Source organism: Cebus imitator, unplaced genomic scaffold, assembly GCF_001604975.1.
Source record: "Cebus imitator isolate Cc_AM_T3 unplaced genomic scaffold, Cebus_imitator-1.0 Scaffold609, whole genome shotgun sequence".
NCBI lineage: Eukaryota > Metazoa > Chordata > Mammalia > Primates > Cebidae > Cebus > Cebus imitator.
This window is the reverse complement of record NW_016107924.1, coordinates 848,512-864,405: the sequence shown is the minus strand read 5'-3', so window position 1 is coordinate 864,405 and position 15,894 is coordinate 848,512. Positions and strand designations below refer to the sequence as shown.

Here is a 15,894-nt window from a genome sequence, read left to right as displayed (position 1 = left end):
AGGAAGGAAGGAAGGAAGGAAGGGAGAAAGATATTGAAAAAAATAATGGCTGAAAATTCAACAAATATGAGGAAGAAAAATAGAAATCCAGACTCATGAAGCCCAGTATATCCCAAATAAGATGAACCCAAAGAATTCTATATCTAGTTATGTTAGAATAATGACAACTTAACTCTGATTACAAAGGAAAAACAGAACAAGCAAAAAGTTTAAAACTACAATTTAACTCTATCCCTCCTACTTTTTGACTTTTTGTTGTCTCTATGTATTTGTATACTGTCTTTCTCAACAAATTGTTGTAGCTAATGTTTTTGATCGATTTTTTTTAGTCTTCTTACTATAGATATTAGTCATTTACATACCACAATTACAGTATAAGGATATTCTGAGTTTGACTGTGTACCACTTTTACCAGTCTCTTTATACATTCAGATAATTTTTAGTGACAGACTCGCATACTTTCTTTCAGACTGAAAGACTCCTTTTAGCATTTCATGTACAACAAGTCTAATGTTTATAACATCCCTTAGCTTTTCTTTGTCTGGGAAAGTCTTTATTTCTCCTTCATGTTTAAAATATAACTTTCTTGGAGACTAGTATTCTTTATGAAAAGATATTTTTTTCCTTCAGCACTTTGAATGTGTTATCTCACTCTCCCTATGCCTGTAAAGATACATCCTAGATGTCTGCTGCCAGACGTATCAGAGCTCCTTTACATGTTATTTGCTTCTTTTTGCTGCCTGCTATTAGTATGTTTTCTTTGTCCTTGACCTTTGAGACTTGATTATGTGCTTTGGAATAACTCATTTAGGTTGAATATTCTTGGTATTCTTTGACTTTCTTATATGTGGATATTTATATCTTTCTCTTGGTATGCAAAGTTATCTGTTATTATTTATCTTTTATTTTTATTTTTTATTGGTACATAGCAGGTGTATATGTTTATGGAGTACATGAGATACTTTGATACAGGAATACAGAGCATAATAATCACATCAGGAAAAATGCGCTATCTCCTCAAATATTTATTCTTTGTGTTACAAACAATCCAGTTATACCCTTTTAGTTCTTTCAACCTGTACAAATAATTATTATTGACTATAGACAATCTTGTCTATCGTTGTGCTATCGAATACTAGATCTTATTTATTCTATTTTTTGTATCCATTAGCCATCCTTTACTTTCTATCTCCATGAGTAATTATTAGATCCTACCAGTGAGTGAGAATATGTGAAGTTTGTCTTTCTATGCCTGGCTTATTTTATTCATATAGTGACCTCCAGTCCATCCATGTTGTTGCCAGTGAAAGGATCTCATTGCTTTTTATGGCTGAATAGTGTTTCATTGTGAATATGTACCACATTTTCTTTATCCATTCATTTATTGATAAAAAATTTAGGTGACAATAAAAATTATGGCAATTGGAAATAGTATTGCAATAAATATGGAAGTAGAGCTATCTCTTTGATATACTGATTTTCTTTAGGTTATAGACCCAGCAGTCAGGGAGCTATATCATATGACACCTCTATTACCTGTTTACAAAAAAAGCCATTTTACTTACAGTGGAATGATAATCTCATTGCACTTCGAATTTGCATTTCCTGATGTTGAGCACTTTTTCATATATCCATTTGCCATTTTTATGTCTTCCTTTGAGAAATGTCTATTCAGATCTATTGCCCATATTTCATATTAGATTTTTTCCTATAGAGTTCTTTGAGCTCCCTAGATAGAGATAGATAGATAGATAGATAGATAGATAGATAGATAGATGATAGATAAGTAGACAGACAGATAGATTGTGTGTGTGTGTGTGTGTGTGTGTGTGTGTGTGTGTGTGTGTGTTTATTCCTTTATCTCCTGTCAGATGGATAGTTTGCAAATATATTTCCCCATACTGTGGGTTGTTTCTTCACTTTGTTGATTGCTTCTTTTGCTATGCAGAGGGATTTTTTGTTGTTTTTTTATTTTAATATTAGGTTCTAGGGTACATGTGCAGGATGTACAGGTTTGTTACAAAGGTAAATGTGTACCATGGTGATTTGCTGCACCTATCAACCCATCACCTAGGTATTAAGCCCAGCATGCTTTAGCTATTTTTCCTAATGTTCTCTGATCCTGCACCCAACCCCCAACAGATCCCAGTGTGTGTTGTTTCTTTCCCTGTGTCTATGTGTTGTCATTGTTCAGCTCCCACTTATAAGTGAGAACATGCGGTGTTTGGTTTTCTGTTCCTGCATTAGTTTGCTGAGGATAATGGCTTCCAGCTTCCTCCATGTCCGTGCAAAGGACATGATCTTGTTCTTTTTTATGGCTGCATAGCATTCCATGGTGTGCGTGTATCATATTTTATTTATTTTATCTTACTTTAAGTTCTGGGGTACATGTGCAGATCTTGCAGGATTGTTACATAGGTATACACATGCCATGGTGGTTTGCTGCATCCATCCCCTATCAACTACATTATGTTTCCTAATGTTATCCCTCCCCAATCTCCCCATCCCCACTATCCCTCCCCTAGTCCCCAACCCCCAACAGACCCCAGTGTGTGACGTTCCCTCCCTGTGTCCATGTGCTCTCATTGTTCAACACCCACTTCTGAGTGAGAACATGGGGTGTTTGGTGTTCTGTTCTTGTGTCAGTTCACTGAGAATGATGGTTTCCAGATTCATCCATGTACCTACAAAGAACATGAACTTATCCTTTTTTATGTCTGCATAGTATTCCATGGTGTATATGTGCCACATTTTTTTTATCCAGTCTATTATTGATGGGCATTTGGGTTGGTTCCAAGTCTCTGCTATTGTAAACAGTGCTGCAATGAACATAAAGTATCACATTTTCTTTATCCATTCTATGATTGATGGGCATTTAGGTTGATTCCATGTCTTTGCTGTTATGAATAGTGCTGCAATGAACATATATGTGCAAGTATCTTTGTAATAGAATGATTTATATTCCTTTGTGTATAAACCCAGTAATAGAATTGCTGGGTCAAATAGTATTTCCAATTCTAGACCTTTGAGAAATTGCCACACCATCTTCCACTGTGGTTGAACTGATTTACGTTCCCACCAACAGTGTAAAAGCATTCCTATTTCTTCTCAACCTCACCAGCATGTTATTTCTTGACTTTTTAATATCTGCCATTCTGGCTGGTGTAATATGGTATCTTATTGCAGTTTCAATTTGCATTTCTCTACTGATCAGTGATGTTGAGCTTTTTCCATATGTTTGTTAGCCACATGAGTGTATTCTTTTAAGAAGTCTGTTCGTGTCCTTTGCCCACTTTTTAACAGGATTGTTTTTTCTTGTAAATTTGTTTAAGTTCCTTGTAGACTAGATATTAGACCTTTGTCAAATGGATAGTTGGCAAAATTTTTCTCTCACTCTGTAGCTTGGATGTCCACTCTGATGACAGTTTCTTTTGCTGTGCAGCTCTTTAGTTTAATTAGATCCCATTGCCAATTTTTGCTTTTGTTGCAATTGCTTTTGGAGATTTCATCATGGAAGCTTTGCCCATGCCTGTGTTCTGAATAGTATTGCCTAGATTTAGGATTGTCCCAGCTATATGGGCTCTTTTTTCATTCTATATGAATTTTAAAATAGATTTTTCTAATTCTGTGAAGAATGTCAATGGTAGTTTAATGGAAATCGTATTGAATCTATAAATTGTTTTGGGCAGTATAACCATTTTCACAATATTGATTCTTCCTATCCATGAGCATGGAACGTTTTTCCATCTGCTTGTGTTCTTTCTGATTTCCTTCATCAGTGGCTTTTAGTTCTCCTTGAAGAGGTTCTTCACTTTCCTTGTTAGCTGTATTCCTAGGTATTTTATTCTCTTTGTAGCAATTTTGAATGGGAGTTTATTCATGATTTGGCTCTCTGTTTGTCTGTTGTTGATGTATAGAAATGCTTGTGATTTCTGCGCATTGGTTTTGTATCCTGAGACTTTGCTGAAGTTGCTTATTGGCTTAAGAAGCTTTTGGGATGAGTCAATGGTGTTTACTAGATACAGGATCCTGTCATCATGCAAAGACAATTTGACATCCTCTCTTCCGATTTTAATACCCTTTATTTCTCTCTCTTGCCTGATTTCCCTGGCCAGAACTTCCAATATTATGTTGAATAAGACAGGTGAGAGAGGGCATTCTTGTATTGTGCCAGTTTTCAGGGAAAATGGCTTCCAGCTTAATAATATTGTCTGTGGGTTTGTCATAAATGGCTTTTATTATATTGAGGTATGTTCCTTCAATACATAGTTTTATTAAGAGTTTTTAACATGAAGGGATGTTGACTTTTATTGAAGCCCTTTTCTGTGTCTATTGAAATAATCATGTGGCTTCTGTCTTTGGTTATGTTTATGTAATAAATTACATTATTGATTTGCTTACATTGAACCAGCTTTGCATCCCGGGGATGAAGCTGACTTCATCGTGGTTGATAAGCTTTTTTGTGTGCTGCTGGATTCAGTTTGCCACTATTGCATTGAGGATTTATCAGGGATATTGGCCTGAAGTTTTCTTTTATTGTTGTATTCCTGCTATGTTTTTATCCCTACCAGGTTAGAATGACGCTGGCCTCATACAATGAATTAGGGAGGATTCCTTCCTTTTCAGTTGATTGGAATAGTTTCGGAAGAAATGGTACCAGCTCCCCTCTGTACCTCTGGTAGAATTCAGCTGTAAATACACCTGGACCTGGGCTTTTTTTTTTTTTTTTTTTTGGTTGGTTGGTAGGCTATTATCTATTGCTTCAATTTAGAACTTGCTATTGGTCTATTCAGGGACTCAACTTCTTCATGGTTCAGTCTTGGGACGGTGTATGTGTCCAGGAATTTATCCACTTCCTCCAGATATTCTAGTTTATTTGCATGGAGATGTTTATAGTATTCTCTGATGGTTGTTTTTATTTCTCTGGGGCCAGTGGTGATATCCCCTTCATCATTTTTAATTGGTTCTATTTGATTCTTCTCTCTTTTCTTCTTTATTAGTCTAGCTAGCAGTCTACTTATTTTATTAATTTTTTCAAAAATCTAGTCCTGGATTCATTGATTTTTAAAGGATTTTTTGTATATCTGTCTCTGTCTCCCTCAGTTCCACTCTGATGTTGGTTATTTCTTGTCTTCTGCTAGATTTGGGGTTTGTTTGCTCTTGGTTCTTCAGTTCTTTTAGTTGTGATGTTAGGGTGTTGATTTGAGATCTTCTAGCTTTTTGATGTGGGCATTTAGTGCGAGCCCCTGGAAGCATATCTTCAATATGCCTTAAACTCTGTGAGTCTGATGGGAAGAACTCTGCCAAACAGGAAACTAAGTTTGCACCGGTTGTACTCCAGGATTTAGATAAAAAAGAAAATGGATTATGTGATACATTAGCTGTCCTTACTATGAAAAGGTGTGGATTTTTACATGTGTTTTGATGTGTTTCCAGGATTTGTTTCAACAATTGGAGCTCCTTTTACCAGTTTTTGTAGGGATGGCTTGGTAATGGCGAATTCTCTCAACATTTGTTTATCTGAAAAAGACTGTATCTTTCCTTCATATGGGTTTCTTAGTTTCATCAGATATAAAATTCTTGGCTGATAATTGTTTTGTTTAAGGAGGCTGAAGATAGGACCCCAATCCCTCCTAGCTTGTAGAGTTTCTGCTGAGAAATCTGCTGTTAATCTGATAGGTTTTCTCTTATAGGTTACCTGGTGCTATTGTCTCACACCTCTTAAGCTTCTTTCCTTCACCTTAACTTTAGATAACCTGAGGACAATGTGTCCAAGTGATGATCTTTTTTAGATGAATTTCCCAGGTGTTCTCTGTGCTTCTTGTATTTGCATGTCTAGTTCTTTAGCAAGACCAGGGAAGTTTTCCTTGATTAGTCCCCCAAATATGTTTTCCAAACTTTTAGATTTCTCTTCTTACCCAGGAAGACCAATTATTCTTAGGTTTGGTCATTAAACGTAATCCCAGACTTCTTGGAAGCTTTGTATTTTTGTTCGTCTTTTGTCTTTGTTAGATTGTGTTAATTTGAAAACCTTGTCTTAGAGCGCTGAATTTCTTTCTTCTACTAGTTTAATTCTATTGCTGAGACTTTCCAGAGCATTTTGCATTTCTGTAAGTGTGTCCAATGTTTCCTGAAGTTTTCATTGCTTTTTCTTTATGCTATTTATTTCCTTGAATATTTCTCCTTCCACTTCTTGTATCTTTTTTTTATTTCCCTGCCTTGGGCTTTGCCTTTCTCTGCTGCCTCTCTGATTAGCTTATTAACTAACCTCCTGCAATCTTTTTCAGGTAAATCAGGAATTTCTTCTTGGTTTGGATCCATTGCTGGTGAGCCAGTGTAATTTTAGGGGGCTTATAAGAGTCTTGTTTGGTCATATTACCAGAGTTGCTTTTCTGGTTCCTTCTCACTTGGGTAGGCCCTGTCAGAGAAAGGGTCTAGGGCTAAAGGCAGTTGTTCAGATTATTTTGTCCCATGGTATTCCCTTGATGGAGTACTCTTTCCCTTTTCCTAGGGATGAGGCTTCCTGAGAGCTGAGGTGCAGTGATATTTTTTTTCTCACTTTTGGATCTAGCCACCCAGAAAGCCTACCAGGCTCTGGGCTATTACTGGGGATTGTCTGCACAGAGTCCTGTGATGTGAACTGTCTATTGGCTTCTCAGTCATGGATACCAGCATCTGTTCTGGTTAAGGTGGCAGGGGGTGAAATATACTCCATGAAGTTTCTTAGCTTTGGTGGTTTAATGTTCTATTTTTGTGCTGCTTGGCCTCCTGCCTGGGGGTGGCACTTTCCAGAGAGCATTAGCTGTGGAGAGAAACCAGCAGTGGGTGGGGCTCTAGAATTCCCAAGAGTATATGCCCTTTTTCTTCAGCTACAAAGTTGGGCAGGAAAGACTATCGGGATGTAAAGGACCTCTTCAAGGAGAACTACAAACCACTGCTCAAGGAAATAAGAAAGGACACAAACAGACAGAGAGACATTCCTTGCTCATGGTTAGGAAGAATTAATATCGTAAAAATGGCCATACTGCTCAAAGTAATTTATAGATTCAATGCTATCCCCATCAAACTGCCAATGACCTTCTTCACAGAACTGGGAAAAAAACACCTTAAACTTCATATGGAACCAAAGAGAGCCCGCATAGCCAAGTCAATTCTAAGCAAAAAGAACAAAGCTGGAGGCGTCATGCTACCTGACTTCAAACTATACTACAAGGCTACAGTTATCAAAACAGCATGGTATTGGTATCAAAACAGAGATATAGACCAATAGAACAGAACAGAGGTCTCAGAGGCAACGCCACACATCTACAACCATCTGATCTTTAACAAACCTGACAAAAACAAGCAATGGGGAAAGGATTCCCTGTTTAATATATGGTGTTGGGAAAACTGGCTAGCCATGTGCAGAAAGCAGAAACTGGACCTCTTCCTGACACCTTACACTAAAATTAACTTCAGATGCATTAAAGACTTAAACATAAGACCTAACACCATAAAAAACCCTAGAAAAAAGCCTAGGCAAAACCATTCAGAACATAGGTATAGGCAAGGACTTCATGACTAAAACACCAAAAGCATTGGCAACAAAAGCCAAAATAGACAAATGGGATCTAATTAAACTCCAGAGCTTCTGCACAGCAAAAGAAACAACCATTAGAGTGAATCGGCAGCCAACAGAATGGGAAAAAATTTTTGCAATCTACCCATCTGACAAAGGGCTAATTCCAGAATCTACAAAGAACTAAAACAGATTTACAAGAAAAACCAAACAAGCCCATTCAAAAGTGGGTGAAGGATATGAACAGACACTTTACAAAAGAAGACATATATGAGGCCAACAAACATATGAAAAAATACTCAGCATCACTCATCATTAGAAAAATGAGATTTTTTTCTAAAAACTACATTGAGATACCATCTCATACCAGTTAGAATGGCAACCATTAAAAAATCTAGAGACAACAGATGCTGGAGAGGATGTGGAGAAATAGGAACACTTTTACACTGTTGGTAGGAGTGTAAATTAGTTCAGCCATTGTGGAAGACAGTGTGGCAATTCCTCAAGGACCTAGAAATAGAACTTCCATTTGACCCAGCAATCCCATTACTGGGTATATATCCAAATGATTATAAATTGTTCTATTATAAGGACACATGCACATGAATGTTCATTGCAGCACTGTTTACAATAGCAAAGACCTGGAACCAACCCAAATGCCCATCGATGATAGACTAGACAGGGAAAATGTGGCACATATATACCATGGAATACTATGCAGCCATAAAAAGCAATGAGCTCATGTCCTTTGTAGGGACATGGATGAAGCTGGAAACCATCATTCTCAGCAAACTGACACAAAAACAGAAAATCAAACACCGCATGTTCTCACTCATAGGCGGGTGTTGAGCAATGAGAACACATGGACACAGGGAGGGGAGCATCACACACTGGGGTCTGTGTTGGGGAGCTAGGGGAGGGACAGCATGGGGTGGGGCGTTGGGGAGGTGCAACATGTGGAGAAATGTCAGATATAGGTGATGGAGAGGAAGGCAGCAAACCACATTGCCGTGTATGTACCTATGCAACATCTTGCATGTTCTTCACATGTACCCCAAACCTAAAATGCAATAAAGTGTATATTTAAAAAAATAAAATAAATAAATAAATAAACAAGAAATAATAAGTATTCAAAGAATGTGGAGACATTGGACCCCTTGTATACTGTTGGTGGACATGTAAAATGCTACACCTACCATGAAGACACTATGGAGGTTAGAACTACCATATGATTCAGTATTCTCACTTATGGGATCTCAGTTCTTCAAAAAAGAATTAAAATCAGCATTTGGAAGAGATGTTTGCACTCCTTTATGTTCATTGCAGTATTATTCACAATTGCCAAGATATGGAAGCAACTTAACTATTCATTTGCATATGAATAAATAAGCAAAATATGTTGTATACATACAATGGAATATTAGCCCCAAAAAAGAAAGAACAAGGTCATATCCAACATGTATGAACCTTGGGCAAGCACAGAAAAGTAAACACTGCCTGATTTCACTTATATGAGATATCCAAAAAAGTCATCTCACAGAAGCAGAAAGTAGAATGGTTGTTGTCTGGGACAAGGGACAGAGGAGCATAGGGAGTTGTCACTTAAGGGCATAAAGTATCACTTATGAGAGGTGCAAATGTCTTGGAAACCTGCTGCGCAATATTTTGCTTATAGTTAATAATGCTGCACTGTATACCTAGAAATGTGTTAAGTAGGTAAATCTCATGTTATGCATTTTTATCACAATATTTTAAAACTAAGTGTTTTGCGTACCCTCAGCTAAATTGGGATTTTAGTACCAGAGTGGCTAAAAACCCTGCCTGAAAGAAAAAAGGAATGGGAGCTGTATGGAGGGGTTTACAATGTTCACACGATACTTTTACTTCAGTGGATGGCCTTATGATACCTAGTTGTTTGACTAGTTTCACTAGTTGTGAAGGGGATCCTTCACACAGGAAGCTTGGTTATACCGGCAGATGCCCTTGGAGCTCTTATCTGACCATGTCCAGCTTATGCTGGCAGCCTGACCTTGTGTTCTCACTGAAGTCCTAGGAAAACCCAGCCTGAGACACCTCCTAGTTTTTCAGACAAAAAGCATAAATTCAACACACCATCACAAGAGGAAATAAGTTCAAAGACGTCTACTTACAGATCCTGGGAAAGGAGGGAATAATGATTTGGGGGGTGGGGAGCAGTGTTCTGCCCCCAGGTCAGATGAGACAGAAATGAAGAATCTGGCAGAGAGACCAAAATCTCAGAAATCACCACTAAAGAACTTATTCATGTAACCAAACACCACCTGTTCCCCAAAAGCTACTGAAATAATAATAACAACAAAGAAATAGGTGGCAACTAGCAGTTTATATAAAGAAATCAGATGTGGGTCACTTAAAGTTTGCAGGCAAGTGCCTGAATAGTTCATTTAAAGGAAGTGACAGGAAAGCAGGGAACCCCGTCAGCTAGGCAGGAGAGATGGCCCTGAGTTATTTCTGGCTTCTGGCTTGAGCCCTTTGGGAGTGGTGTAAAACCTAGAAATTGTGTCAAGGGTAACTGAGCCCTGCCTGTGGTATGAGGAAGTTAAACTTGAATGATGAGACAAGATAAATTTTTAAGAATTTCCTCTAATAAGATAAATATGTATACTGAATACATAATAAAAATTGACTCCTCCCTATGCTAATAAACAAAACCATTGTGAGGTTCCGTGCCATTAAGCATAAGGAATATAAAAATAGGTTTCCTCGTTCCATTCTAGATTTACTACACAGGACCATCTACCCAGCGAATGCTGTGGATATACAATCTGCCACTCAACAAGTTGTACACTTTCGTGACATTTCTGATTGTAAGGGTGGTAAATGGACATTTCAGCTTCTGAGGTCCTCACTGGGAGTTTGACTCATACCTGTAAATTTTTACTTTTAATTTTATGTCCCTCAGGATAGTGAAATGTCTTGCAGTGGTTTTTGTTGTCATGTTGGTAAATTGGTTTTAGAATACTAATAAAATCAATTAGTTGTAATAAATAAATAAACCCCAGGACCCATAGTTTAGCCTCCATGAAACACTTCATCTTCCAAAAAAATTAATGACAATTATGACCATCATTATCTTACCATCATTTTATGGTCATTTAAAAATCAACACACTGTGGTCTCTTTGGTTCTCTTTGACACTTATTTGAGCTTTGAGAGACAGGACTTGGTGGTTGAAATATGAGTTTGAGATTTGGTTTGCTTTTGCAGAGGAAGGTGGCAGCATTTTCAAATGGAACTCTCTTCTTTTCCCACACCTTTAGTCATCATCTTTGTAGGTAGTATAATAATTTTGTCTCATTTTTATCAAACAGAAGCTACCAAAGGTACCTATGAAAAGTCTTCGGAAATTATCCTGCTTCATAACACACAGTCTGTATCACTTTCTGAACATATTTTAAGAATCTAACTGCTAGCCTCTTGTATAGCATTAATAACTTCTTCACAAAAAAGTTCCATTATGTTATCACTACCATTTTAAAAAGATTATTTTAAATCATGTTACAAGAAAGTATTCCAAGAAATAGACCCAGCCTTTATACTTTAACGTTAGCCATATTATTCTCATTTGTAGGATGTAGGCTTCACAGATTACAATATGTGCCTTTTGCTTTTTAATCATCACAGATTTGCAAACTTCATCACCTATTTTGGCCTTAATCTCCACATCCAGTATCTGGGAAATGACGTTTTCCTGCTGCAGACTCTCTTTGGTGCAGTCATCCTCCTGGTCAATTGTGTTGCACCTTGGGCACTGAAGCACATGAACCGTCGAGTAAGCCAGATGCTTCTCATGTTGCTACTGGCAGTCTGCATCCTGGCGGTCATCTTTGTGCCACAAGGTGAGAAAAGATCACAGGTGGAGGAAAGAAAATGTCTTTTCCTCTTTTCTCAGGGATTGCACTAATCATACCTATCTGAATCTAGAAGGAAAGGGAGAATCAGGTTCTCAGGATTCCCTGACACCAACCTGGAGATTTAGGACAGATTCTGCCACAAGTTGCTGGAAAACAAGTCAAAGATGAGTAAAGGTTGGCTTTAATATATGATTGTCTTCATCATATCCAAGAAATACTAAGACACTGAAGCCATTTATTTCTGATAGTTTCTCTACAACAGTAATCAATTACTCACTCTTTGGCCAATCAAAAAATTTTTTTTTTTTTTTTTTTTTTTGGAGTCAGAGTTTCTCTCTTGTTACCCAGGCTGGAGTGCAATGGTGCGATCTCGGCTCACTGCAACCTCCGCCTCCCAGGTTCAAGCAATTCTCCTGCCTCAGCCTCCCGAGTAGCTGGGACTACAGACGTGCGCCACCATGCCCAGCTAATTTTTGTATTTTTTTATTAGAGACGGGGTTTCACCATGTTGACCAGGATTGTCTCGATCAATTGACCTCGTGATCCACCCACCTCGGCCTCCCAAAGTGCTGGGATTACAGGCGTGAGCCACCGCGCCTGGCCCAAACTTTTAATGAGTATTGAGGTGCTAAGCCTTGTCATTGTTTCTCAACATAAGGACACAATACTGCTACGTCCTGTGTCTGGGCTCTTTCTTACTACTACAGCTGCAGTGACAAAGTATTCCGTAATTCCCATGTATCTACTTGTGTGCCTTGTATTAGGTCACCATAATTGCAATTCTGGTGTAGGGAAGTCATCGTGACTTCAAGGGAACAAAAGAACTTTTGTTCATCTTTGTATCAAGAACTATACAGTAGAAATGAGGAAATTGTCAGTTAGTAGCCTCTTGTAGATGCTGTTTTAAGAAATTAAATGTGGGACAAGGCACAGTGGCTCATGCTTGTAATCCCAGAACTTTGGGAGGCCAAGGCAGGCGGATCATCTGAGGTCAGGAGTTCCAGGCCAGCCTGACCAACATGGAGAAATCCCATCTCTACTAAAAGTACAAAATTAGCTGGGTGTGGTGGTGCATGCCTATAATCCCAGCTACTTGGGAGGCTGAGGTAGGAGAATCGCTTGAACCCATGAGGCAGAGGTTGCAGAGAGCCGAGATAGTACCATTGAACTTCATCCTGGACAACAAGAGTGAAACTCTGTCTCAAAAAAAAAGAAAGAAAGAAATTACATGATCACATGTGATAAATAAGGGAACCCAGGTGGCCACCAGTCTTCACTTAACTCTTAGTTTAGTAATATATTTAACAGGATCCCAGATTGGTGTGCTTCACTCCTCCTCCTGAATGTCAGCAATGATACAAGTGTGCCACAAAGCAACAGAACCCATTCCAATGTCATGAGGCTGTTGGAGCATTTTTTTTTAATTGGATAGAAACAAGCTCTGAAACTTCCCTTCCATGCTTTCCAAAGTCTGACTTTTTTCCTCTACTCAAAGTCTTTATTCCTAATCGTTCAAATGTTAATTCTCTCTAGCTTCTCCTCTAACATAAAACTCCTGTTCTTTTCAGAAAACAAACACCACATGTTCTCCCTCATAAGTAGGTGATGAACAATGAGAATACATGGACACATGGAGAGGAACATCACACACCGGGGCCTGTTGGGGGGTGAGGGGGTAGGGGAGGGAGAGCAGGGGGTGGGGGCATAGGGGAGGGATAACATTAGGAGAAATACCTAATGTAGATGACGGGGAAATGGACACAGCAAACCACCATAGCACGTGTATACCTATGTAACAAATCTGCACATTCTGCACATGTACCCCAGAATTTAAAGTATAATTTTAAAAAAGAACTCCTGTTCTTTTATGACTCTCTTCTGCAACCCTGGCCCCATGTCAATGCTGTGTATGTACCTAGGTTTTAAAGGCGAGGAGAACATAGATGAGTCTTACATTCCCAAGTATTACACACATGACAGTCCTATGTTCTGCCAGGTAGGAAAAGGAGTCCCTGAAAAAACATTCAGTTCAACTTACATGCCCCTCTCTTGCTATGGCATATCTTTGATATATAGTGAGAAGTAGAGTAATAACTCAGATCCTTTTTATTCACTACTTAAGCCACAAGGTGAAGATAAATCACATTTCTCAGCTATTAGCCACGCACATTCTTTGCCTCTATGCAGTTTCCCCACGGTACGTTTTACCCTTGCAAACACCTCCAATACAGTCCTTTTCACTTCTACTTTGGGGGATGCTGATTCCTCCAGCTCAGATTTCCTGAGCCCTTGCATTCTTCCTTTCTCCAGAAATGCAGACGGTGCGTGAAGTTTTGGCAACGCTGGGTTTAGGAGCTTCTTCTCTTGTCAATACCATTGCTTTTACCCACGGAAATGAAGTAATTCCCACAATAATCAGGTACAAAACCTTATGTATGCCCTGTCAGGTTCAAAATGGACCTTTCTCAGATAATTGACGCTTTTTGTGGGAAGAAATCTAAGACTGGTTAATTAAGAAAATTAATTGTGACAGCCATAAAAACAAATAATTATAGACCAACTTTATCTCAAGCTGACTTTTTACCACTATGTTAAGTCCTTTAATGTATTATAGTGTCCCACATAACCTTCTGAGCCACCTTACAGGTTGGTGTTAAGGAGAACAGTATTTTCTAAATGATGAAAATGTGTCTAATGCACTTGTGAACTGAAAAACTAATTGCTAGCATGTAAAAGTGAAAATTCCACACAAGAGTATTTCATCACCTCTGTGTGTCTAAATGATCCCCCATAATCAGAGAAAAATGATAAATCACAAATTACCTGTGTGGATTTCTAACAGATATTCTTGTATTGCTGTTTCCATTCAAAGGGCAAGAGTGATGGGAATCAATGCAAACTTTGCTAATATTGCAGGAGCCTTGGCTCCCCTCGTGATGATCCTAAGTGTGTATTCTTCACCCCTGCCCTGGATCATCTATGGAGCCTTCTCCTTCATCTCTGGCTTTCTTGTTCTCCTCCTTCCTGAAACCAGGAACAAGCCTCTGATTGACATCATCCAGAATGTGAAAAATAGGTGAGTAAATAGCCCAGGTGCCCCTTAGAGGATCTGTGTCTATATAAGTCTGTGCTGAGGAAGGCAAAACACCATTTAGGGCCACTGTCCTCCCAAAAGGCTTAGATTTGGAATGTTCCCATGTAGTCAGTGCCTTAAGTCTAGGTACAGCCTTCCCATGGTGACCTCAGACATCCCCCGAGGCTCTCCAGATCACAGACCAGCTCTGTCCAGCTTGTCTAGGAGGCTTCGTAGTAAAGAAGCCCAAATTAGGTTTCCTTTTCCCTCCCTGCCCCAGTGTGATATGCACACTCTTGAAGGTATTTTACAAATATACAGAGATCCAAACACCAGATTTTCATCCCTGGGAACCCTCATGCTAGTGGATACCTGTGAGCTGAGATTGTCAGTGCTTACAGGCATGACTACTAGACCACTGAAGAATTTGTGGGAGACTCTGTAATGCTGGGGTATCCAATCTTTTGGCTTCCCTGGGCTACAATGGAATAAGGAGAATTGTCTTGAGCCACACATAAAATACACTAACACTAATGATAGCTGATGAGCTAAAAAAATAAAATTACCAAAAAAAATCTTATAATGTTTTAAGAAAGTTTACAAATTTGTGTTGGGCCACATTCAAAGCCATCCTGGGCCACATGCAACCTGTGGGCCATGGGCTGGACAATCTTGCACCAAGGCATCCAAGTATGACAAGTAGAAGCTATCCAAGCTGCCTTCCCAGATCCTAGTTTGGGAGCTTCATCTTTTACTTCACAAAGTTTACTTAATCCCTTGGGGGCAGAGACATGATTTTTACCAAAGCTAATGGCCAAAGAATCAGCATGCCCTAAAGAATGCAGGACTTATGTGTTTAGTCCATATCTTTTCATTTTTGTGATTTTTTGTTTGTCGGTTTCATTGTGTTTGTTCTAGAAAAGACTTCACAGAACCAGAGCAGGAGGATCCCAGCATGGAAATGATATAGTTTCAAGGAATTCTAGGAGCCGACTGCGGATCAATGAGCCAGATGAAGGGAATAATCAGGACTATTCCTAGTCACTAGCAAAATCTAGAAAATAAATAACAAGATATAATGGATAAGTAGATTCACTTCACAATTGTGTTACTAAATAACTCAATATAAGCTACCTACAAATTATCATGAGAAAAAGTTTGAAGAAAATCATAACAACTTAAAATAAATCATAATAGAATATTTATATAGTTATAGGTCCCTAGCATGTTTCTGGATAGGAATGTTAAATAATATAAAATACAATGATTCTTCCTCAATTATTTGGTAGAGTAATGGAGGGAATAATTCCAGTGAAAAATCTGATACTTTTACAAAAACTTGAAAAATAAGTTTAAATTTATCTAGGAAT

At 38.5% G+C, this 15,894-nt stretch overlaps 1 protein-coding gene across 2 annotated transcripts in view; it reads left to right on the top strand.

Annotated features, from left to right (window-relative positions):
- The window catches only part of SLC22A9 (solute carrier family 22 member 9), a 30,547-nt gene extending 14,950 nt beyond the window's left edge, over nt 1–15,597 (top strand). Inside the window, exons 7-10 of one of the 2 annotated variants that reach the window (XM_017516937.2) lie at nt 11,222–11,436; nt 13,762–13,870; nt 14,324–14,531; nt 15,443–15,597. In XM_017516937.2, coding sequence (XP_017372426.1) covers nt 11,222–11,436; nt 13,762–13,870; nt 14,324–14,531 — 532 coding nt within the window. In that variant the 3' untranslated portion in view covers nt 15,443–15,597. The remainder of the gene's footprint in view (nt 1–11,221; nt 11,437–13,761; nt 13,871–14,323; nt 14,532–15,442) is intronic. The other variant, XM_017516936.2, reaches the window with a different exon arrangement.
- Nucleotides 15,598–15,894: the final 297 nt, after the last annotated feature.